Genomic DNA, 23,617 nt, shown 5'->3' on the forward strand with positions numbered 1-23,617 from the left:
ATGGGTAGAACTCAGTTTTAAAAAATACAAGCTAAGAGTTTTCTCCTGTTCCTGAATTTGCCTCTCATTAAGCTGTAAAAATTCTGGATTGATTGATTTTGTATGAACCACAATTTGTCGGTTACTTTGCAGGTGACATTCGCCTTCATTTTGTATCGGTAATAGCTGAAGTTTTAGTGATAGGAAAGATACTTTAGATTCTCTCTGTCAATCAGAAAAATATGTACAGAACTCCTTTTAGTTGATCCAATTGTTAAGAAAAAAAATAGGCATTGTGCTAGGTACTGAATACAGAGTTGTGAGTGAAGGTGCTGTTCTGATGTAAAGAGCCAGATTCCAGCCCTTTTCAAACTCTGTCCTTCTCTTTTACTACTTATTACTGTTTAACCTATGTGACATTCCTAAGTGTAGCCAGCCAGCTTAATTAAAAAAAAAAAAATACAGCTGATTCCAAATGATCACTTTTCTTCCACTGTTGTTTTCCTCCCTGGGCACATTTATGTTTTAGATTTCTACCTAAACACTAAAATAAGATGGAGACTACTGTGACATCTATGTCGACGCAAGTAAAAAGAGAGAAGCTATTTTAAACAATTGTATTTAGTTTGTTAAGGGTACTTTCTTTCTTTTAGCTCTTTACTGTTGCTACATAGCATATTATCCTAAAACTTATCGGCTTGCAACAACCATTTTCTCTCTCGTGGTTTTGGTGGTTGTGGACTCATCTGGGTGGTTCTCTCTTTGGTCTTCATACACGTGTAAGATGGTGGCTGAGGCTGGAGCCTCCTGAAGGCTTCTTTACTCACATGTCTGGTGCCTAGGCTGGGATGTCTGGAAGAACAGGGGACTTGCCACATGGCTTTCTCACAGCTGGGGACTGTGTTGACTTCTCAGAACTCATGTTCTATTGGAAAGGGCTAGTTGCCACTCAGCTCTGCTTGTTCCCACGTGAATGTATACTCAGTATTACTTCATTTCTTGATTTTCGAAGAGAGGTTGACATTTCAAATTCTTATGTGAAATCTGGTGATTTTTAAATTCCGGCAACTGATTAACATTTTAAAAATAACGCTGTGCTGGCCAGAGGTCACATATCTGTATGTTCCCAATGAGAGACCTGTGGCATGGGGAATAGAAACCAAGTATGGCAGGACACAGGGATGAAGTATACGAAGAGGACATTTTCCCTTTTTTCCTCATTCATAAGACAGGAATGAAAAAATTAAATTGTATCAGTGATGTCAATAATAGAATTTTTATAATATCCGGTGTGTGTCCAAATTGGGCCACTGTTCTTCATCCAAATGAGAGCATAACGATAACTAAAACAGATCATTCAAGAAAACAAGTGCTAAAGAAAGCACTGGGGAAGCATCCCGAGGCCAGAATGAAGAAGATGATATAGGCAGCCACATAGTCAGAAAAGAAAGCCATGATTTTGAAAGAGTAGCAAGAACAAAAACTGTCTTCTTTCAGAATATAGGGAGACACTTTTATTGTGCAGATAATTTTTCACCCCATTTTTTTCCGTGGTTATTCTTCTCATTGAAATAGGGGAATTATGACACCTCCTATGTGTTAATTTATTGCCTTTTTAAATTGAATTGACTCCTTTTCAAGAGTTCTTGGGAAAGTAAAGGATTCTGTTGTGCAATATAGTCTATAGTTAACATGGATATTTTTCTCCTCTTTGATAAATTACATGGGAAAGGCCTTGCTGGTGGAGTAAGCTGTTTGAGGTTTTGAAAACTTCAGGAGAAACACAAATGCTTTCAGTGGTCAGAATGCTAAGTAGTCCACTAAAATGACCATTTGCTGGATATTACTCCTAGAAGTTGACTTTGAATTCAAAGTATCAAATTCAAACCTATGAGGATATTTGCCAGACATAGTTTAATCATTTTATTAATAGATTTTGTAATCTCTATTGATAATTTTACTGAAACTGTGAATTCATTATTTTAAAAGTTTCTCTAGATGAAAATATTGGAGGACATGTTTTTCACTCACCTCTAAAGCCTTTTTCCTTTAAGAAATGTATTAATGAAGTACTACAATTTGGTACTTCTAGAAGTCACAGTGGGTGGCAGAAACACTAAAACCAGGGATGGAAAAGTAATGATTGTTAATGCATATGTATTTGTTGAACTGAATAGTCTATTATTGATTTCTTTTGGGTGAACTGATGCTAGTGGTAAATGGATGCATAGATCTAAGCTCTGGGTTTATAGATCTAAAAATCTGTACAAAATAGGAATTAACTAGTATGTGTACACACATACCCAACTCTATGGTTATATAGTAATTTTACATATACTAATATTTTAATATCAAAGCTTTTACTCATAGTCACATAAGGTTTTCTTGCAATGGTAGATGATTATACTTGTATAATGTATTTTAAGGATCAGGGAGTGAGGTGTCTTAATATATTAAGGAGTATCTCAACATTGAAAGGGTATATACCTTAACATACAGAAGACCTGATGCTCTGGCAGTAGAAAACTTCTTGACTTGGCATTAGGACCACAAAACATTTTGTGGATTTGATGCTAAGACCCAGGTCATTTCACAGGTCTATGGCAGAGGTTGATTTATTCCTTTATAAATATTTATTTAGTGTCTGCTGTGTGCCAGATACTATTTTAAGTGGTGGGGATACAGATAAGTCACCAAAATAGACCAGAGCCCTATTCTGAGGACATTTACAGTCCAGGGTGTTGATAAAGCTATCTTTTTCTGTGCCCTCAAGAGATACCTGTAGTGGTATGTAGTGGGCTTATTTAGGGGCTGAGATCCTCTGTCTCTATCTGACTTTCTAAACACTAGATCAAGACTAGGCAGAAAAGCACTGGCACAGCCTGAAAGAATCTTCAATTATATCACTTGCCTTCATAAATGTGGCAGTGGGTTACTCTCAAAAGCACGAGCAGCTCAAATGAGTCAACTGAAAACAGTGTCCTTGCTTTTAAAGGCAGACAGCTCAGAGATGGTTCACACAGGGCTTTTATTGTCAGGTTACAAATAGATATGGGTGCTGGGGAGAAACATGTTGTGAAAACACAGATGAGTCACTGCACTGCTGTTGTTTAAGCAGATTCTTCTGCCAGCGTCTGTGCAGGTCTTGCCTACTCAAAGACAGGAACTCACATTTAAGCATTTATTTTGGTGCTAAAACATACACAGATATTTCATATTCATACATATATAACGTAGTATATATATTTAATATTTATACACAAATTTATATAATGTATATATTTAATATCCCGACATATATTTTTGTGTACACACACACACACACACACACACACCATTTGATGCAGATGACCTTGTGGGCCATATGGATCATTTCCAATGGATTTGTGATTAAAATAAAACAATGGAAACTACGATGGCTGCAAGTACAGTCAATTTTTAAGGGCCACATAAACTACTGTACAATTTCCCCAACTTGGCATATTCATTTTGACCATCAGGCTGTTCTGAGAGGACTTGGAGGCTTCTAGAGTGGATATTCATGGCTTTCTTGTTACGTGTGTGCAATCGAAGTTTAGCTTGGGCTTCTTGGAGTGACTGAACTGCTTCGTCAAGAGTTAATCTAGGATCCCGGCGTGACTTGTGACTGTTTCCTCTTCTTAGAATTCAACAAGAGCAGACGTTTAGGAATTGTGCTTAAGCTCTTACTATATTATTAGTCTTACTAGCTTTTCGAGTAAGTCCCACTGTAATAAAGCCCTGGGCCTCTTGCCATACTGTGAAGTAAACAAGGGCCTTTCAGCCTCACCATCCTAAAAACATGTCCTTTATACAACTAAATTCTGTGACCATGCACACCATTTCACTGCATTGTATTTATATTCTTGGTTACCAAGCAGGTATACTATTCTATTCATTTAAATACTTCTAATTAAATTGTTAAATGTTGATTTAACAAATATTTGTGGATAGCTTGCTCCATGGGCAAGATACTGATAAAGGAACACTTTTTGATATTTCCTAGCAAGTCTTTGTGTTATTTAAAAGTTGTTCTTAGCTTTACAAAACAAAAGAAAGTATTTTAACTTAAATCAACGTTGTTGATTGTGAATGAGCACAGTTTAAAGTGAAGATTGAGTGAAGAAAATAATTTTAATTTTTTTGTATGTGTATATATAATCCTATTTTCACAACCCTTTAGCCAAAGAATACAGTTAAGATTTTTAGAATTTTGTGATATTTGTGGAGTCTAACAGTACATTTTAAGGGACCGTGTCTCATAATAAGGAACATTTATAGCTGGCATCTCCAAATTTGAGGCTTTAACACACTGCTGTGCTGAGAATATTTGATCAATCTGCTTAAGTTGGAAATATTTCTTATTCACATATTCTTTGATGAGATAGACATTTCTTTACAATTTTTTTTTTAGTTACAGTTGACGTAACAATATTATATTAGTTTCAGGTGTATAACATAATGATTAGACATTTACATAACTTATGAAGTGATCACCCTGATAAATCTAGTACCCATCTGACACCATACATAGTTATTACAGTATTATTGACTATATTCCCTATGCTGTACTTTACATCCCTGCAATTGTTTTTATAACTGGCAATTTGTACTTCTTAAACCCTTCCCCTTTTTTACCCATCCCTCCAATCCCCATCCCATCTGACAATCATCAATTTGTTCTCTGTATCTATGAGTTTATTTCTGTTTTGCTCATTTATTTTGTTTTTTAGATTCCACATATGAGTGAAATAATATTTTTCTTTGTCTGACTCGTTTTACTTAGGATACACTCTAGGTCTATCCATGTTGTCGCAAATGGCAAGATTTTGTCGTCTTTTTATGGCCAAGTAATATTCCACTGCTTGTAGGTGCCACATCTGTTTTATGTATTCATCTATCAATGGACACTTAGGTTGCTTCCACATCTTGGCTATTGTAAGTAGCCAATGAAAATAGGGGTGTATATGTCTTTTCGAATAAGTGTTTTGGATGTTTGGATAAATACCCAGACGTGGACTTGCTGGGTCATATGGTAGTTCTATTTTCAATGTTTTGAGGAACCTCCATACTGTTTTCCATAGTGGCTGCACAATTTACAATCCCACCAACGGTATACAAGAATTCCTTTTTCTCCATATCCTCGCCAACACTCGTTTGTTAGACATTTCTTCATGAAGCTTATCATGTATAATTTATAATAGCAAGATTAAAGCAAACTGATGATTGCTTCACTATATTGAGGACTGTGTAGTAATTTCAATTTACCTAAATGTTGCCCATTGGTACCAAAATGCATTTTTTCCTTGAAGTGGAAATGTAAAGGGACAGGCTAAATTGCCTGAAATGGTCTTCCAGAAAAAATATTTCAGTTTCAAAAAGTTAGGTAGATGTATCCTGTTGGAAAGATACAGCTGGGTTGCTTTGGTAAGGAAAAAATAAATGGTGACAAAGTAAGGAGCTCTGCGTTGCTCACTTGCCTGCAATGTCAACTGGCAAAGAAAGAGCTTCCCAGGAAAGAGCTTCAACTAATTTTCTTCACTTCACACACAAGGTCTGAATTAAACCTGTTTGATTAAAGTTGAATAATTTGTGACCAAATTTCACTTACCACAAATTTATTTGGTTGTTTTTTTCATTTCAAAGACCTTTGTCGACTCTGTTTTCTTGGTGATCAGAAAAGTACATCGATTTAGGCAAGTTGGGGATTCAAAATGTTGCAAAATTCTAAAATTATTTTGTGTTTGGGTTAAAATTATTTTGAAATAGCTTTCTTTTTAATAAGATATAATTAGGAATTGTAGAATATTCAAGCAATACAGAAAAACTACATAGAATGTGATTTTGCCCTTAAACTCTTCATCCTGAAACAACCATTATTGGCATTTTCATGAGTATCTTCCCATACATCTTTCAGTGCATGTGTAAACAAATTGATGTATAGGATTTTATATAAATGAGATCGTATACATGCTGTTTCAAAGTGTGACTAGTATTTAATGGAAGTCCTTCCCCTTTCCTGAAGATCTTGAGTATCATTTTCTAATGACCACAACTATTTATACACATCTATAAATGACCACATTATACACATTTTTTAATAGACCACATCTATTAATGACCACATCTATTTATATGGTGTATGTACTATAATTTACTTAATAAGTCCCCTACTAGTAGACTTTCAGCTTTCCCCAATTTACTCATTTATAAACTATGGTCGTTAACTACATTTTCATTCTACCTGCTTAGGGTAGATTCCTAGCAGAATGGTTAAATGATACACTTATTTTATTTTTTCACATTTATTTCAAGTTATACTCCACAAAGGTCATGCCAACTTACATTTGTACCAAAAAGGAGAAGAGTATCCACTTGTTTACACCCTTGCAGAAGCAGGATTGTGTCCTATATTCTCATTTTTCTCATTCTGTGGGTTGCAAAATGATAGCTCATTCTTATTCAATTATCCTTCCACATTTTCAGTATCTATCTATTCCTCTTTATATTTGTGTCCCTGGCGTATTTTTGTTTTAGACATTTATTTTTTTCTCATTGACGTCTAAGAACTCTTTGTGTGATGAGGATATTTTCCTTTCGCTTGTCAGAAATATCACAAATGTATTTTTCCTAGATTCACCATGTCTTTTAAACTTATTTATGATTTCTTTTGCTATATAGAGTCTAATTTTTATATAGCAAAATCTTCAATCTTTTATAGTTTCTTATTTTCGTGATATATTTAGAGAGGTTTCCCTACCCCAAGATTAGAACAATATTTACCCACAAGTCTTAGTTCTTTTATGTTTTCATTTGAATTTTTTATCCATCTGGAATTGATTTTTGTGTAAGGTTATACTGGCATTTGATGTTTGGGCACTTCAGATGACCTGGATATATATTCACAGCTCTTCAAATAAAAAATATATTGTAAAGTCTCCCTGTCTTGCCCATCCATTCCAATTGACTTGGAGTTGAAGCTCTTTGGTAAAGGTTTTGGCTCAGACTTTTCTTCAAGCAGGGAGCTAATTTGTCTTTCAAGTCTTCCCACTTTTTTCAGTTCCTGCTGAGCAGTGTAAACAGAAATCCTGTTTATGATGACAAAGCACTTTTAGGCAGAGTAGATGGCAATAAGGATTTGGCAGCTGTGATCTGTCAGGATAAATCACTGATTTATAAGCTGTAGCTTCACAGGTGAAATAAATGAGGGTTGTATATCCAATCTTCTTCCCGAGTATAGGTGAACGGTCTGTGTAACCAAGCCTTAACCATGCTTGCAAGTGGTTCTTAGTTTGAAAGAGGAGGAAAGGTTGCCTGAATGAATATACCTCAAATTTGGGCTACAGGAGAATCACCCGGGGGAGCTTTGAAAAGATACTGATTTTCCAGACCTGACCTTCAGAGATCCTGATTTGTTCAAAGTAGAGATCAAGAATCAGTACTTCCCCCCCCCCAATAAATAAATAAATGAAAAGCTTCTCAGATAATTTTTATGTAACAAAATTTGATTTAAACACTTGCATCATTTCTCCACTCATTTTTGATCATTTGACTTGGCTTACGCTGGGGACCTGACATCAAGACTCCTGCAGGTAATTCAGATCTGACTGCCTATTTCCAGTGGCTATGTTTAAATGGCATTAGGCTGCATCATTTTTCTTGGCTAAATTTCAGATTCAAAGACTCATCTAGAGAAATTTAATTTTATTATTCAACATTCTACAGTTTGTATAAATTACCACCAACATAAGCTGGAATTTCTGTTTTTACGGTGAGAAACATTTTAATTTTAATTTTTTTTTAAAGCTTGAAATAATAATGTTGGTGAATGCTTTATCATTTACTGCCACCAAAATATTTTATGTTCCAAGTTTTATTTGATTGAAAATTGTCAGCGAAATAGAAAATCTTTTGTTTTGGGGGCAGTTGTGCTGCTTTTCTCTTTCTGTTATTGCCATCCAACCTCCTCAAACAGGGTTGTGATTATTATTCCAATAATAAATTCTTTAAAAAAGGGACATAACACAAGAATGGCAGTTCTTTAGTGTTGTATGAAAATACTAAATTACAATAAAGTCAAAGTTGACAAGCATAAATTTTTAATTTTTAATACGGGTGTTATCAGTCGTGGTTGTATTTTTTTTTTTAATAGAATCTCACTCCTATAGTCTGAGTTGTTCTATGATTGATTTTTTATTATGGACTTGTGCCTATTTTCTTGGCTGTTTTGTGAAACAAGGGCCATGTTTGGTTTAACCCCATACCCTGATGTAAGCAGAAAAATGTTCACAAATTATTCCGTATGTGGATTTTGACTTCACTGTTGTAAAATAAAACAAACTATTTTGTTTTATTGTAGTTGATTCCATGTGTTTAGTAACACAAGGAATGAAAAGAAGCAACTCTCAATGGCTGTAGTGTTGCCCCTAAGGCTTCTGTTGATTTAGAATTTGCTTTGGGGAGTAGTGAGGATTGTCATGCAAGGTGTCATGCTGGGTCTCGGCTCCCGCTCCCCACATAAGAACGCAGGACACGGTGAGGCCAAAAAGGGACACCCATGGAGCCATAGATAGGGGAGTCATACCACTATGTTCTTGCTGGTGGGTGGGTTGGAGACACAGGAAGCAGGAGCCACACTATCCACAACCTGCTGTCCACTTCTCTGCCAACGACCACTTCCTAGCTGCTAACTGCAACCTGCTGTGCTAACTGCAACCCGCTCCTGCCAGCTCAGCCACCATCTTCCCGCTAGCCCCTATTTGCTGCTAATGTAGCCATGGCAGTTACATTAGTGACCAATGGCTCACTGGTTACAGCTGCCGGCCAACTAGCCACAGCTGATGGCCATCCAATCACAGTTGACGGCCATTTATTACCCAAGTGAACACCTTTCCACGTGAGGGCGAGAGCGTGGAAAATGCACTCCTGGCTCTGTCCCCACAAGGATCTAAAGAGGCTTTTTACCCCTTTTCCTCTGAGGACTAATCTTCATCTTTTCATGTCACATCTTTTAACTTTCGTTTTCCATCCCTTTCCTCTTTTGAAGGAAAGAGAAATGATATAGGCTCATTGGAAAGAAGGGGATGAGAAGCAGTGAAGGAAAGGGAACCAACATTTTATTGTATCTCTACTTTATTCTTAGCTCTTTATATATTATTGTCCTATTTAGTCCAAATAATTATCCTATGAAATAGCCATTGATTTTACAGAAGAGAGAATTAGGAGTTAAAAAGGCTGGTGATGGGTGTAGTGAGATTTAAACTCCGATATTCCTGATTCCACAACATGCTCTTTGTGCTGAGCCACCTGGAAGAGACCTTGGAAATTATTTAATTCAACTTTCTCATCTTCAATCTAAATAAATACATTATGTATATGTTACTATTCATCAAAAACGTATTATCGCTATTGATGGGCACTTAGTTTAATTCTATATCTTGGCTATTGTCAACATGCTGCAATGAACACAGGGGTGCATATATCTTTTAGAAATAGTGTTTTGGATTTCTTCAGATACCAAGACGTGGAATTGCTGGGTCATAAGGTAGTTCAATTTTTATTTTTTGAGAACTCTCCATACTGGTTCCCGTAGTGGCTGCACCAATTTGCAATCCTACCAAAAGTGCACGAGTGTTAACCTTTTCTCCACATTCTCGCCAATACTTATTTGTTGATAGCCATCCTGATAGGCGTGGTGATATCTCATTGTGGTTTTATTTTGCATTTCTCTGATGATTAGTGACGTTGAGCATCTTTACATATGTCTATTGGCCATATATATGTCCTCTTTGGAGAAATGTCTATTCAGGTCCTCTGCCCATTTTTTTAATTGGGTTTTTTGTTGTTTTTTTTCTTTTTGGTGCTGATTTTTATGAATTCTTTATAAATCTTGGATGTTAACCCTTATTGGATGTATCATTGGTGAATATCTTTTCCCATTCAGTAGGCTGTCTTTTCATTTTGTTGATAGTTTCTTTTGCTGGGCAGAAGCTTTTTAGTTTGATGTAGTCCCCACTTGTTTATTTTTTCTTTCCCTTGCCTAAGGAGATATAGCAGAAAAAAAAATACCTCTTAGAGCAATATGGTACATGTATACAGTGGAATATTACTCGGCCATAAAAAAGAATGAAATCTCACCATTTGCAACACCATGGATGGACCTAGAGGGTATTATGCTAAGTAAAATAAGTCAGACTAAGAAAGACAAATACCATATAATTTCACTTATGTGGAATCTACAGTACAAAATAAATGAACAAAACAGAAATAGACTCATGGCTACAGAGAACAAACTGATGGTTGCCAAGGGTAGTGGCGTTGGGGAGGCTGGGGGAAAAAGGTGAAGGGATTAATTAAGAAATACAAATCGGTAGTTACAAAGTAGTCACCAGGATGTAAAGTACAGCATAGGAAATGCAGTCAGTAATGTTGCAACAACTATGTGTAGTGCCAGGTAGGCATTGGACTAATTGGGGAGATCACTGCATAAATTATATAAATGTCTCACCACTATGCTGTATATCTGAAACTAATATAAAATAATATTGAATGTCAGCTGTAACTGGAAAAAATTAATAAATAATTTTTTAAAAAAGTATGATTCAACCAAGATGATGCTGAACACTTTATATACATTATCTAATCTAATACACATACTAACTGTATAAGGCACAGAGAGATTAAATAGCTGTATGAGGCACAGAGAGATTAAATAGCTTGTGTAAAGTCATTAATTGAATAAATGGTACAGTTTGGACATCAACTAGAGATTGCCTGACTCCAGAGGTCATTGTTATACTATAGCATCTCTATACTTTTCTCCTACACGAAAAAACTAAGTTTCACAAAGGTTAAGTGACATTCCCAACATCATCAGCTTTTTGGCGGCAGAACAAAGTCTAGACTCTAGGTTTTCTGACTGCCTGTTGTTTGCTCTTTCTACTCTTCTGCAGTGGGCGACACCTGATCAGGAATGGAATAAAATAAAAGCCTACCAAAATGAAGCTGGACCACTCTGTGGCACCTGAATCTGCTACACTGCAGAGCTCAGCCGTCTGTATTCCCATGAATTGCTAGGCAGTGTCTTGCTCTGTGGGAAATCAGATGTAGAAGTGTCTTTATGAGTTATAGCTATTAAAAATAAACACATCCACATATCATTTTTCTTTTTTTATAATAGTGAGTACTGAATATAATAAATCAGAAAAGGGATTTCCGATAGTTCACCTTATAAATTGCTTTAAATTCTAGTTACAGTTGAACTAAAATTGAGATTATTTTAAAGTTTTCTGTATTGTCAAGATAGCATGTCAAAATGTGGTGAAAATAGTTATTTTCTCAGAAATGCTGGAAGCGTCTCTAAGTTTAAGCAAGTTTCCAGTGCAGTGTGTATAATAAATCACCTGTCTGTTTCAAAATTGTCAGCAACAGAATGGAAACTCTAGCACTTACCAAAGGATCAAGTACTGAAATAAAAATAATCTGCCTTTTAACTGTCACATGGCTTCCATAAATCAAAGCCATTTTATGGAAGAAATCAGTTGTTATCTTTACTGAATGAGCAACATTGGCTGTTGACCTTTGATAAGTGGAACCTAGGGTGTGATTTGGGCACTTTTTCTTTGATTCCTTTAGTGCTTCCTGCTTCCTGAGTGCCTGCAGAGCACGTGGAGATGTAGTGTATAGCATGATGGCACCGGGAAACCTTGTTCTTGTCCTCACAGACATTGATAGCTATGTCAAATCAAATAGAGATTCTTAATCTCACATTCTTCCTTTCTTCCTTCATGTTCTCTCATATACACAGGCTGTGCTGTATTTTGGTCCGGCAATAATATTGAAAGCTAGGCACTGCATACTTGATAAAGAATGATGCATTGTAACTTTGCCTATCACTTGTTCCCAGAGTATGGCTTGTCCAGCTACCTGGATCATTCCAGTCCTACCCTTTCATGTTACACACACTAAAGCAAGTCATGAAAAAGAAAAATAAAGTATAAAGACATAAAAAGCCCAATGTCAATGCACGGGGTAGGAAGCTGCATGTTCATGAAAATCTCAGCTGAAGACATACATTTTCTCCTTGCTAAGTAACAGTGATGTAGTGACTGGACAGCTACCCATACTCCAAAGACTTTTTGTGCTACATTGAAAGTGATTTGTTGTAAAGATCTGTACTCAGAAAACTGTAAGACACCGAGAAAGAAATTGAAGAAGATAAAAATAAGTGGAAGCATATACTGTGCTCATGGACTGGAAGAATTAATATGATTAAAATGTCCATATTACCCAAAGCAGTCTATAGATTCAGTGCAATCCCTATCAAAATACCAATGGCATTTTTCACAGAACTAGAACAAATAATACTAAATTTTATATGGAACCACAAAAGACCCCGAAAAGACACAGCAATCTTGAGAAAGAAGAACAAAATTGGAGGTATCACACTACCTGATAGCAAAATATACTACAAGGCTATAGTAATCAAAACAGCATGGTACTGGCATACAAACAGACACATAGATCAATGGAACAGAATAGAGAGACCAGAAATAAACCTACGTCTATATGGTCATTTAATCTATATGGTCATTTAGTCTATATGGTCATTTAATCAATAAATCCACATCTATGTGGTCGTGTTATTGCCTCAGAGGAGGCAATAATGTGCAGAGTGGTAAAAACAGTCTATTCAATTAATGGTGCTGGGAAAACTGGACAGATATGTGCAAAAGCAAAATACAAAAAAACTGGACCACCTTATTGCAGAACATACTCAAGAATAAATTCAAAATGGATAAAAGTCTTAAATGCGACCATAAAGTTCCTAGAAGAAAACATAAGCAGTAAACTCATATTCCTCTTAGCAATATGTTTTTGTGATCTCTTCGGGCAAGGGAAACAAAAGAAAAAAGAAATGGGACTACATTAAACTAAAAAGTTTTTGCACAGCAAAGGAAACCATTAACAAAACAAAAAGCCTACTGAATGAAAGAAGATATTTACCAGTGGTACATTTAATACGACGTTAATATCAAGAAATTTATGAAAAGCTCAGAAAACTTAACACCAAAAAAACTAACAATTCAATTAAAAATGGGCAGAGGACCTGAATAGACATTTCTCCAAAGAGGATATAAACATGACCAATAGACTATGAAAAGATGTTCAATGTCACTAATCATCAGAGAAATGCAAATTAAAACCACAATGAGATACGACCTCACACCTGTCAGAATGGCTATCATCAGTCAATCAACAAACAACAAGTGTTGGTGAGCATGTGGAGAAAAGGAAATCCTCACTGTTAATGGGACTGCAAATTGGTGCAGCCACTATGGAAAATCGTGTGGCAGTTCCTCAAAAAATTAGAACTTACCTTATGACCCAGAAATTGTACTTCTGGGTATAAAAAAAATAAAAGAAAATGGGTTTGTTTATTTAACCCCCTGAATTTCAGTATCTCACGTTTGAGATCAAGACTAATAGTGTTTGTTGGACACAAGGGAATCTCTTCTCTGCATAATTGCTACCTGTTTCTGCTAGCCTTGCTTGTTATTCTGCTTCCTGTCTTTCTGAGGAAAATTGGGGTGGATACTCTTGATTGCATATGTAATGGCTGTAAAACAATGAGATGGCACCCTTCAGCCAGCCATACAGTAGAGCTCAACATCCATGGAAATTGGGTCACCTCCTGCCAGCCTTCAAAACTAGACTTCTTAGAAGAAATTGTCCTGAATTTTTTCAGAATGTATCTACTCACTGTGAGAGAAGCCAGTCTTATTACTCATCAACCCTTGTTTGTTTGTTTTTTGCCCCATCCCCACCCCAACTTCGTTGTTACATACTGCTACACTAAAGGATTTGGGTCTGTTTTCTGAATTGAACTCTACCCTTAAATGAGGAGAAGGTGCTGTTGCTAACGTCATTCTAAGGAGAATATTCCTGGCTCTGAGGCAGTGTAAAAAATATTTTGAATAATCATCATAATAAAGATCTCTCCTAGGAAGGATTTTGAATGGGGATAACAGTGTATTTCAGTTCTGTACATTGATTTTATAAAAACAATTTCTTTATAATCATTTCATGTATGTTATATAATCAATGAATGAAAAGTTGCTGGAGAACTTTTGGGGCAGTGGAAAGAGGTGACTTAATGAGGCTGACAGGTAATTAGGTGAATAGGTTAATGGAGGCAGGGGCAGGAAATGACGGAGGGACATCTCAGATACCCCAGAAATCCACTCTGCTCCAGTCAGAGGGTGGTTTAGATTAAGAGGTGGCTTGTTTTATATATACATAAATCATACTTCTAGGAACAGATAATTTGTTATTCAATTGAAAAGGGAAATATTCCTAGTACTATTTTGTTTTAATATAAAGTTACAGACATCACATAATTTTCCTGTACTATGTAGATTAATTTATTATGTATATTTTTGTGCCGTCTAAAGCTGTAGAATGTCTTTATCTATTTATTTGAAAAATGTTTTACCTCATCGGTTTTATGGTTCAGATTTACAGCCTTATGTATGAATAAAGGGTCTCCATCATCTTTTTATAAAAATCGTGTCTTGCGGGGTGGCCAGTTAGCTCAGTTGGTTAGAGCGTGGTGCTAGTAACATCAGGGTTGCTGGTTTGATCCCCGCATGGGCCACTGTGAGCTGTGCCCTCCTTAAAAAAAAAAAAAAAGTTTCACAGAAAAAAACCGTGTCTTGATAGAATACTATTTTAAGTTTATGAAAGGACCTTTTCACAAATAAATATGTGCTTTTCTAACTGAAGTTTGAAATGATGAAAAATATAGGAAAGAGGCTAATTTGCCATTGTCTGAGGCATTGGTCCCAAATGATGTGATTAAGAATGCTAATATAATTTTCTAAGTCAGTGATGCTTTATGGCTTGTTTTTCTTTGCTTGTTTTGCTGAAAGAAAATAATGGGTTGATTTCCAGAGGTATAACTACAGGGACAATTGGCCACAAAGGCTTAGCTATTTATGTCCCTGCACATTTATTTCCTCTATGATAAAATAAATTGAAACTCCTATATAAGTTTACACTGGACAATGAATATGCGATAAGAATATTTTTTGGAATTAGTGTCTTAGAGATTGCAGGATGCAGGACAAATCACTTTTTGTGTCCTTCCCTACTTGAAAAGCTTTCCTCTTAAAAAAGAAAAAAGAAAAAAATATATATATAATCTTTGGAGCATAAAATGTAGCTACTTAAAAGTACCTGCTGGATGCCAGGTGGAATCAGGCTAAAACAAACACTGAAGGTAACCACAAAGAGAAAAATGCCACCAAAAGTACTAAATTACTTCTACCCACTTGGTGGGATTATATAATGTGATTTGATGTGCAGAAGCTTCAGTTAATTTTTTAGAATGGATCAGAGTCACCTTTTGCCTTCTGTAGTAAACCATGAGTCATTACAGTCACTGTAGCTTTTTGGAGCAATTCAGCCGTTAGGGTACAGAGGAATGACTAAATTGTATGTATGGTAAAGTAAATGGCGCTATTTATATTAAGAATCTTTATTGTTCATATCTGTTTGCTATGGCCCTCATAATAGCATATTCATGTGGCTTAATTTCCCCAGTGACATCATACATGGGGAGGAAAAAGATGTGTTATTGTTGTTTTTTTTTAACACCTATGTTTTTTTTTTCTATTAGGGTGTGTTGGAGAGCTTCCTGGGCACAGCTGTCTCTGGAGCCATCTTTTGCCTCTTTGCTGGTCAACCACTCACTATTTTGAGCAGCACAGGACCTGTTCTAGTTTTTGAGAGGCTTCTATTTAATTTCAGCAAGTATGTGTATACATATCTAATTAAAAATTAGGATTGTTTAATTGTAGAACATTCATAGTCAGGATAGAGCACAGAATAGTAATTCAGTAGATCAGAATATGACCGTTCAAGATCTGGTGGTTGAAAGATCCTGAGACATTAGGTAGTCCAAACATCATTTTACATTTGATTCAACTGAAGCCCATATGTTATATTATCTGCTTGTCCTCTACCAGTATTCTCTGCCCCTTATCATCCTGCGTTGTACTTCAGGGGACTGACCCCTGTGGATGCAACACTCGGACTCCTTTGCCCTCCGGCTTCCTATTGGGTTTGGCGAGTGCAGAGTACCAATAGGATCGGAAGAGAGAGGTCAGGGTGTGTGTCCGACTCCCTCCTCTAACTGTCTCTGCTTTAGCACTGCAGTCTGGCTTGTCCCCTGAATACAGCCCCTGTCAGGTGTCTTCTCCACCCTGGCTACAGCCCTCACCAGGCTCTGGTGATTCTATTCCTTCCTTGGCCTTTTCATGCCAGGAGGTAGAAATGGCTTCCTGATGTTGCAAGTCCCTGAGTACCTCACCATTCTTGGTTACTCACTCCTCTGTAAATAGCCCATTTATTAACTTTTCCCCCAAAACCCAATTGAGACTCCTTTTCCTGCCATGATCCTGACTGACACACTGGAGAAATGAAATGTGTTGTTCAAGGTCACATGGCTCATTCATGAAAGAAACTGCATGCTCCTGTGGTCCACTGCTCTTAATATTGATTATAATATTCTTAACTAAAGATACATTTCGAGACTCTGCTGAGTAATTACTTACATTTGTAGAGTGCTGACCACATATTATCCTACATGTACTTCCTCATTTAATTCTTGTTAATTCTTGTAGCAGTCCTATGAGATAGGATCTGTATCCTGTTTTATAGATGAGAGAGCAGGCGATTGCTGAAGGGTATCTCCCCAATTGTTTGCAGGGCTGGGCTTTGAATCCCTGCTTTCTGACTCCAGAGCTTCCGCTTCTTGTGGGATCACTGGACGCTACTAATGGGGATGACAATTGTGATAGCAATGTTGTCTTCTAGAAATTGATGGATCGTTGTAAGAAGGAGAAAATCTGGTTAAGCGAATTATCCAAGTGGCCACATTAGCACACAAATAGGCTCAAAATCAAATTGGGTATTCTGGCCTCTTTCTAATGAACGTGATACTTCTTAGAGATAATTGCCTTTACTGGCAGATCTCAATTTTTAGAGAGACTGCAGAATTTCGTAGAGTTTGCTAGTACTCTTTGTTGGAATTTCCATATTCTTATTATACAGTTTTAGGATTTTAATGTTAGAAATGTCATTGCCTACATAATTACCTCATGGACTTAAGGACTCATATAATAGCCTTTGAAACTGTGTGTGACCTTAAAAATGATCCCGAGGTAGAGGAGGAAATGAGGATTTAAAACTAGTGTTTTGGACACTAGGATGAGACCATCAGTGAGGGTCTTCTGAGAATTTAAAGTTCTAAATTTTAATTAATGTTGTGACTTTTCTGTGGATCATCACTACCCATTTCTCCTCCATCATAATCCTCAGGGCACTGGAAAGAATTCTGTTCATGTCATTTCATAGAAAGAGTCAAACAGTTGTTATATGTTTAAGGAAACACTGTGTGAGACAAGAAAGCCTCTGTGAAAAATTAGACAAGCATGTAGTATAAACAGGAACAAACATGTGCGACCTTTGCAGAAAGATTTATTGGATGCAATGTGATCAGAGCCTTAATGTACAGAAAACGTTTGCGTTCCCGTTTACTTTAGATAATTGTAGGAAAGAGATTATTTTCTTTCACTAGGCAAGTTCCTTTCCCACTTTCCCTTCTGTTTCATCATCATTGGTAACATAAACACAGGTCCAAGTGACTTATTTGAAGACAGTTGTAAAGCAACAAGAAACATTTGAGAAACCGTGCTTGAAATCCATCATTGAGTAACACGTGGCATTTAACGTGGAAAACTATTTTTTTTTTTTCACATTGCTGTATCGTTTACTGGTCTATTAGGACAGCAGTGCTAATATTTTGTCTAGATGTGGGTTTTGGTGTAGATCACTAATTCCCAAAGTGTGTTTCATCAATTACTATTCCCATTAGAGGCTCTATGCAAAAAGCTTCCATGACCCCAGCAATTCTGGAAAATGCTACATACCTCCCTCTTGGTAACCCACTTTACACTTTAGCTTAGTAAGGGATCTGAGAAGTCCTTCAGTAAAGAAACTGTTTTACTCTGTCTTGCCCAGATTTACCCCACATATTTTACCATTTTTTTGACAAATAGGTAAATCCTTGTTTTACAGATTCAGTGGACTCAAACAGTAACTCCACATAATCTACAGATCTATCTCTGACATGGGACACAGGTTTTAATATTTTCCCTGTAAATTGGAGAGTCATAAAAGAATATGAATGATGTGCTGTCACCTTTTAAAATTAGTCACACAATGAAGGAAAGAGCTCATAAGTGTTTTCCCAATTTTGCAGTCTGTTTTATACTATTTTTAAACATTGTATAACAATAATAGAGAATTAGATTTATTTTTCTTGAGTGAGGAATATGAAAGAAGTTTTAACTATGTGTTCTAAGTCATGTAGGATCTTCATAATTTAAGTTAGATTTTAGCCTGTATAATTGTCATTTGGTCGTTTGATAATTTCTTCCTTATATTCTTTGAACAATTTACTTAGAGTCCTTCAAATGATTATTTTCTTCTACTATATTATTGGTTTAATTCGTTTAGGGAGTTTATATTTATTTGTCAATGGCTGAACACTTATTTCTGTAGCATGTTTGAAATAGGAGTTCTTCAGTTTGTCTCTATCTTTGGTTTTATGCTACTCAGAAATTAACTCAAAATATCTAGGAACACTAAATGGTACCATAAGAATATAAACCCATTTTATCCTTCTAATTCACCATAGTTTCTTTGGTCTCTTACTGTCTTTTCCTTGGCACCAAAGGAACTGATAGTATTATTGGATGTAATATTGCCATTTTATTGTAGTCATTATTATTGATCAACTTGTTTAAAAAAGTTTCTCATCTCTTATCCCCCTCCTTGCTGCTGTAAACATATCACTTTCATAATGAAGTGGCATTGGTTTTAGGGATTTTATTTCAATTATTCTTATATAGCTACTCTGGAAGTCTTTAAAGATTTTAGGGAAGCTAGGCTGATACGTTGTGTAGGTCCTAAGACTTAAGTTTATACATGCATATTTTTTCCCTTGGACTCAAACTGATCAACATGCATATTTTTTCCCTTGGACTCAAACTGATCATGTTCCTAACCATTAGATAGCTAGTTGATGGATTTGTAGCTCATCCTGTCCTGTAAACATCAATTCTATAAACAATTGTTAGCATTCTTAGAACAAATCAAAATTGCTCTTTCATCTTGTTAGGGAAGCAAAACTAGGTAATTGGTTAAAACTTGAAAGAAAAGTCTGTTGGCTCAGAAATAATAAAACTGTTTCTTAGCTCTGACTCTGACGTTGGTACATTGTATGACAATGTAAATTATCTCAAATTCCCAGAATTTAGCTTTTTCTAAAGTCTATGTCACAAAGACATGCTTAGGATTAAACATTGGCGTTCCAGACATAAAGGAAACTGGAAGGGAATGCAAAAGGTGTCTTCAGAAAGATCCCGGGAAATCTGTAGACCAGAACTATCTACCCCATTGTAGATAATCTCTTGCTTTGGGAATGTATTCCAATTTTGGTGATTTGGTGAGAAGAGGGAAACAAAGGACAATGACATTAAGGCCCACCCTATCATTCACTAAATACAAATAGGAGAGGGGGACCATGGTGTAATTTTTAAAAGGGCCAGAGTAAGAACACAATTTGTTTTCTGGTCCAGTTCTGCCATTAAAACCTTGGCACTGAATAAATGACTCAACTTGCATTGGCCTTGGTGTGCTCATCTATAAAATTAGGCATATTTGACTAAATGGTATCTGTATTAGTCAGGATTCTCCAGAGAAACAGGACCGATAGAATGTGTATGAGTATGTACATATATAAAGAGATTTATTATAAGGAATCAGCACATATTGTTATAGAGGTTTACTGTATGTACATATATAAAGAGATTTATTGTAAGGAATTTGCACATACTGTTATAGAGGGTTACAAGTCTAAAATCTGCAGGGTGAGCCAGCAGGCTGGATACCCAGGAGAGTTGATATTCAAAGGTTTTCTGCTACGGAGGTAGGAAGAGCCCATGTTATAGATGAAGTCCGAAGGCAGTCTGCGGGAGAATGCTCTCTTGCTTGGGGGAGGCCAGTCTTTTTGTTCTATTCAGGCCTTTGACTGCTTGGGTGAGGCGCTCCCGCATTATGGGCAGCAGTCTGCTTTACGCAGTCTACCAATTTCAATGTTAATATCATGCAAAAATACCCTGAAAGAAGCACTCAGAATATTTGATCCGATATCTGGGCACCCCATAGCCCAGAGAAGTTGACACATAAAATTAACCATCATAATATCTAAGGAACTGTTAATTCTAATGTTTCATAAAATTTTTAGTCAATTTTCTCCTGGTGCCGTACGACAGCTCATAGGTCAATGTCAGTAACTGTTCAGTCGCTATCTGTCTCAGTAAAGTCGTAGGCCACAGGCATGTGTTAATGCATCCAGCAAGTCTTCACTGGGCACCTTCTATGTGCCCGGCACCGTGCTAGGTGGAAGATTTGAATTTGATTCGGAGAGCGGTGGGAAACTCGAAAGGTTTGGGAGATATCCCGTTTACATTTAGAAAGATCCTTTCGTCTGTGCTGTGGAAAATTGCTTTGAGCAGTGCAAACATGGATATGAGTAAGGATATCAGTAAGGAAGTTTTGTAATAAGCAGACAATGACTTCTTGTTGGCCCAGACTGGGTTGGTGGTGGTGAAGGTGTTGATACAATGCCTTCAGGAAAGTACTGAACTACATCACTGACAGTTATCAGAAACTCATTGTCTAAAAGCAAGACTACAGTGCTTTGAGCATGCATGATCCTTGATTTAGTTCTTTTTCTCAGACAGGAAATGTGACTACTACTATCTGCTTTTTTAACCCCCCAAAAAATTATGAGAAAAAAGTATTATAACACACTCTCCACATAATTTTAAAAGAATCAGTATGAAATGGTAAAAGGTCAGCACTTCTCCCATATTTTCCTAAATGTGAATCTTGAACTATTCACTTGTAAGAAATAGAAGGGCATCAAAAAAAACAATGGCCCCTTTGTTGGCAGTGGTCTGTTCTAACAGTACCGTGGGATAGTCACAGACAGAAAAGGTGATCAACAAGATACTTCTTCACACACAGCTTGGCAGAAGGGTATCATTATCAGTGGATAAATATCAGGAGAGGTGGGAGCGTCTGGTTATAGCACGCAAGACAGCCTTTCTTGATCTGACTGCAGCCTATGTTTCTAATGTCATGTGCTCATGTTGGTGGCACTCTGTCCACAGTGAGCGTTATATGGGGTCTCGTGCCTTTTTAAGGACTCTTTCAGCTCTTCCTAGCCTACCCTGCCTCCCCCGCCATCTTCCAGGAAAGTTCCTATGTAAGTACCTTTGAATTTTTTCTGCAGCTTCGTCTATCTTCCCAACCAGAATTAGTATCACTCCTTCTGTGACACTGTGTGAACCTTTAGGTATCACTTAGTATTTTATAGTGTGATTGTTCATTAGTTTGTCTCCCTCAGTAGACTGCAATGACTTGGAGACCGAGAATATATTTATCTTAGTGTCTTAATTAACTAGTAAAGCTCACAAACATATGTTGGGCACATGCTGGGTACCAATGTTAGGCTTTCAAATTCCTTGGCTATAAATTCCATGAAGGCAGGGACCATATTTTTAAAGGAGGAAATTAGTGAATTACTCACATACCAATGGTATGACAACTTTTGATGTGCTTTTCTCAAATTTCTGGAATTATTTCTCTATGGTAGCATAATAATATTACTAGACCAACCCTTAAATTTAATATTTTGGGGATAAAATCAAGAATAAGCATTCTATCTAGTGTGTTTTTAGCAATCTTTTTGCAGGCATTTGGTAGTTTTATATTATTCTTTGTGTTCCGTGGAGGCATCTAACCTTTCTTCCTTCTTTTCAGGGACCATAATTTTAACTATTTGGAGTTCCGCCTGTGGATTGGCCTGTGGTCAGCCTTCCTGTGTTTCATTTTGGTTGCTACTGATGCCAGCTTCTTGGTTCAGTACTTCACTCGCTTCACCGAAGAAGGCTTCTCTTCTCTCATTAGCTTCATCTTTATCTACGATGCTTTCAAGAAGATGATCAAGCTTGCTCATTACTACCCCATCAACTCCGACTTCAAAGTGGGCTACAATACTCATTTTTCCTGTGCCTGTATGCCGCCCGACCCAGGTGAGGACATCGTGCCTAGTGTTTGTGCTTGCCCTGTGTTTGGAGGAAGGTGTGGGCTTCATGCATGACAGCTTTCAACATGGTGTCGTGATCCTCAGGAAAGGAGTTTATTTTAGTTTCTCTGAGAAACCATCCTGCTGAATTGAAAGTCTCATTACCTGAGGTATCTTAGCCATGTGATTCAATCAGGAGGTGAAACCAGGAGCTCTGGAATATAAACATAATTAGCTCAATACTTAAACCACAGTATTTGCAAGGAAATTTTGTGTATATTATACTTAATCTTATCTGATAGGTGAGGAAACCTGCTACATATATCGGGGGTGCCAAAAAAATGTATACACATGACTTGTATTCGTCTTTTGTTATCAGTATATATTGAATATTACAATTTTCATACAGTTTTTCCTTTCTTAAAATGTGTATACATTTTTTTGGCACCGTCTGTATTAACAGATGTAAGGACCAGACAAACCTAGTCCTCTGAACTTTTAGCTTATGTTTCACTGCCTCCTTATTGCTATAGGAATCTCCTCCTTTAAGTAAACTCGAAATAGATTATTTTAAGCCTATGGAAGAAACAAAGGAGATACTAATTTACTTTGTGTAATTTGAGGCATGAAATTACAAAACAAATTCAGACTTGAGTCACCTAGTGGTAACGTAGTAGGCTTTAATGTTAATCTCCGTTAGACAACATAAAAAAGAAAGGAAAGAAAAGGAAAAGAAGAAACAAAAGAAAGTAAGAAAAGAAAGAATGTTATGTTCTCAGAGAAGATTTATGCTCTAGAGTCAGGAAAGACATAAAAGTAAAAATAACTTCTGGGTAATGTATGTGATTCTATACATCTTAGCACTTTAACATCTATCTTGCCAAACCTGAGAACTTTTTCACAAAAAAGTGCTCAACCTGGTCTTTGGAAATTTTTCTTGGAGTAATTCATCATCATTTTATAATATGGAAGGCATTTATAACAAAGAATTCACTTTGAGGCGCATTGCTTTACATCTGTTCTAGGCAATTCAATGGTAATAGTGCTAATGATCCTAAGTTAAGCAGTTAGCTACAGATCGATGCCCCTTAAAATAAAAATTGATATGCAACCCACGGTTTTTGACTAAGGCCTTATAGCAGCAGAAGTGCAGCAGTGTTCCGAGGGCTGTGTAAACCTGGGCCTAAGTGTGGGGCACATTCCTGCAAGTCTGAGGAAAAACCTCTTAATATTTACGGTAAAACAAACGTGCTTGTATTATAGACTAAAATGCAAAATGCTTATGAATTTAAAACCTAAACAAGATGCTACAAAGAATTTTGATGCTTGTGGTGGCTGTGTCAGATTACTCCAAGATATTTGAGTCGTATATCTTCATTCTTCTCTGCCACTTTTGTG

At 36.6% G+C, this 23,617-nt stretch overlaps 1 protein-coding gene across 11 annotated transcripts in view; it reads left to right on the forward strand.

Moving 5' to 3' along the window:
* SLC4A4 (solute carrier family 4 member 4) overlaps positions 1–23,617 on the forward strand; it is a 348,583-nt gene that overhangs the window by 252,018 nt on the left and 72,948 nt on the right. For all 11 annotated transcript variants that reach the window (XM_033105862.1, XM_033105858.1, XM_033105861.1 and 8 more), the window contains 2 exons: positions 15,677–15,810; positions 21,955–22,226. In XM_033105862.1, the coding sequence (XP_032961753.1) occupies positions 15,677–15,810; positions 21,955–22,226 (406 nt within the window). The remainder of the gene's footprint in view (positions 1–15,676; positions 15,811–21,954; positions 22,227–23,617) is intronic.

This window comes from Rhinolophus ferrumequinum, chromosome 5, assembly GCF_004115265.2.
Source record: "Rhinolophus ferrumequinum isolate MPI-CBG mRhiFer1 chromosome 5, mRhiFer1_v1.p, whole genome shotgun sequence".
In the NCBI taxonomy this organism is placed as follows: domain Eukaryota; kingdom Metazoa; phylum Chordata; class Mammalia; order Chiroptera; family Rhinolophidae; genus Rhinolophus; species Rhinolophus ferrumequinum.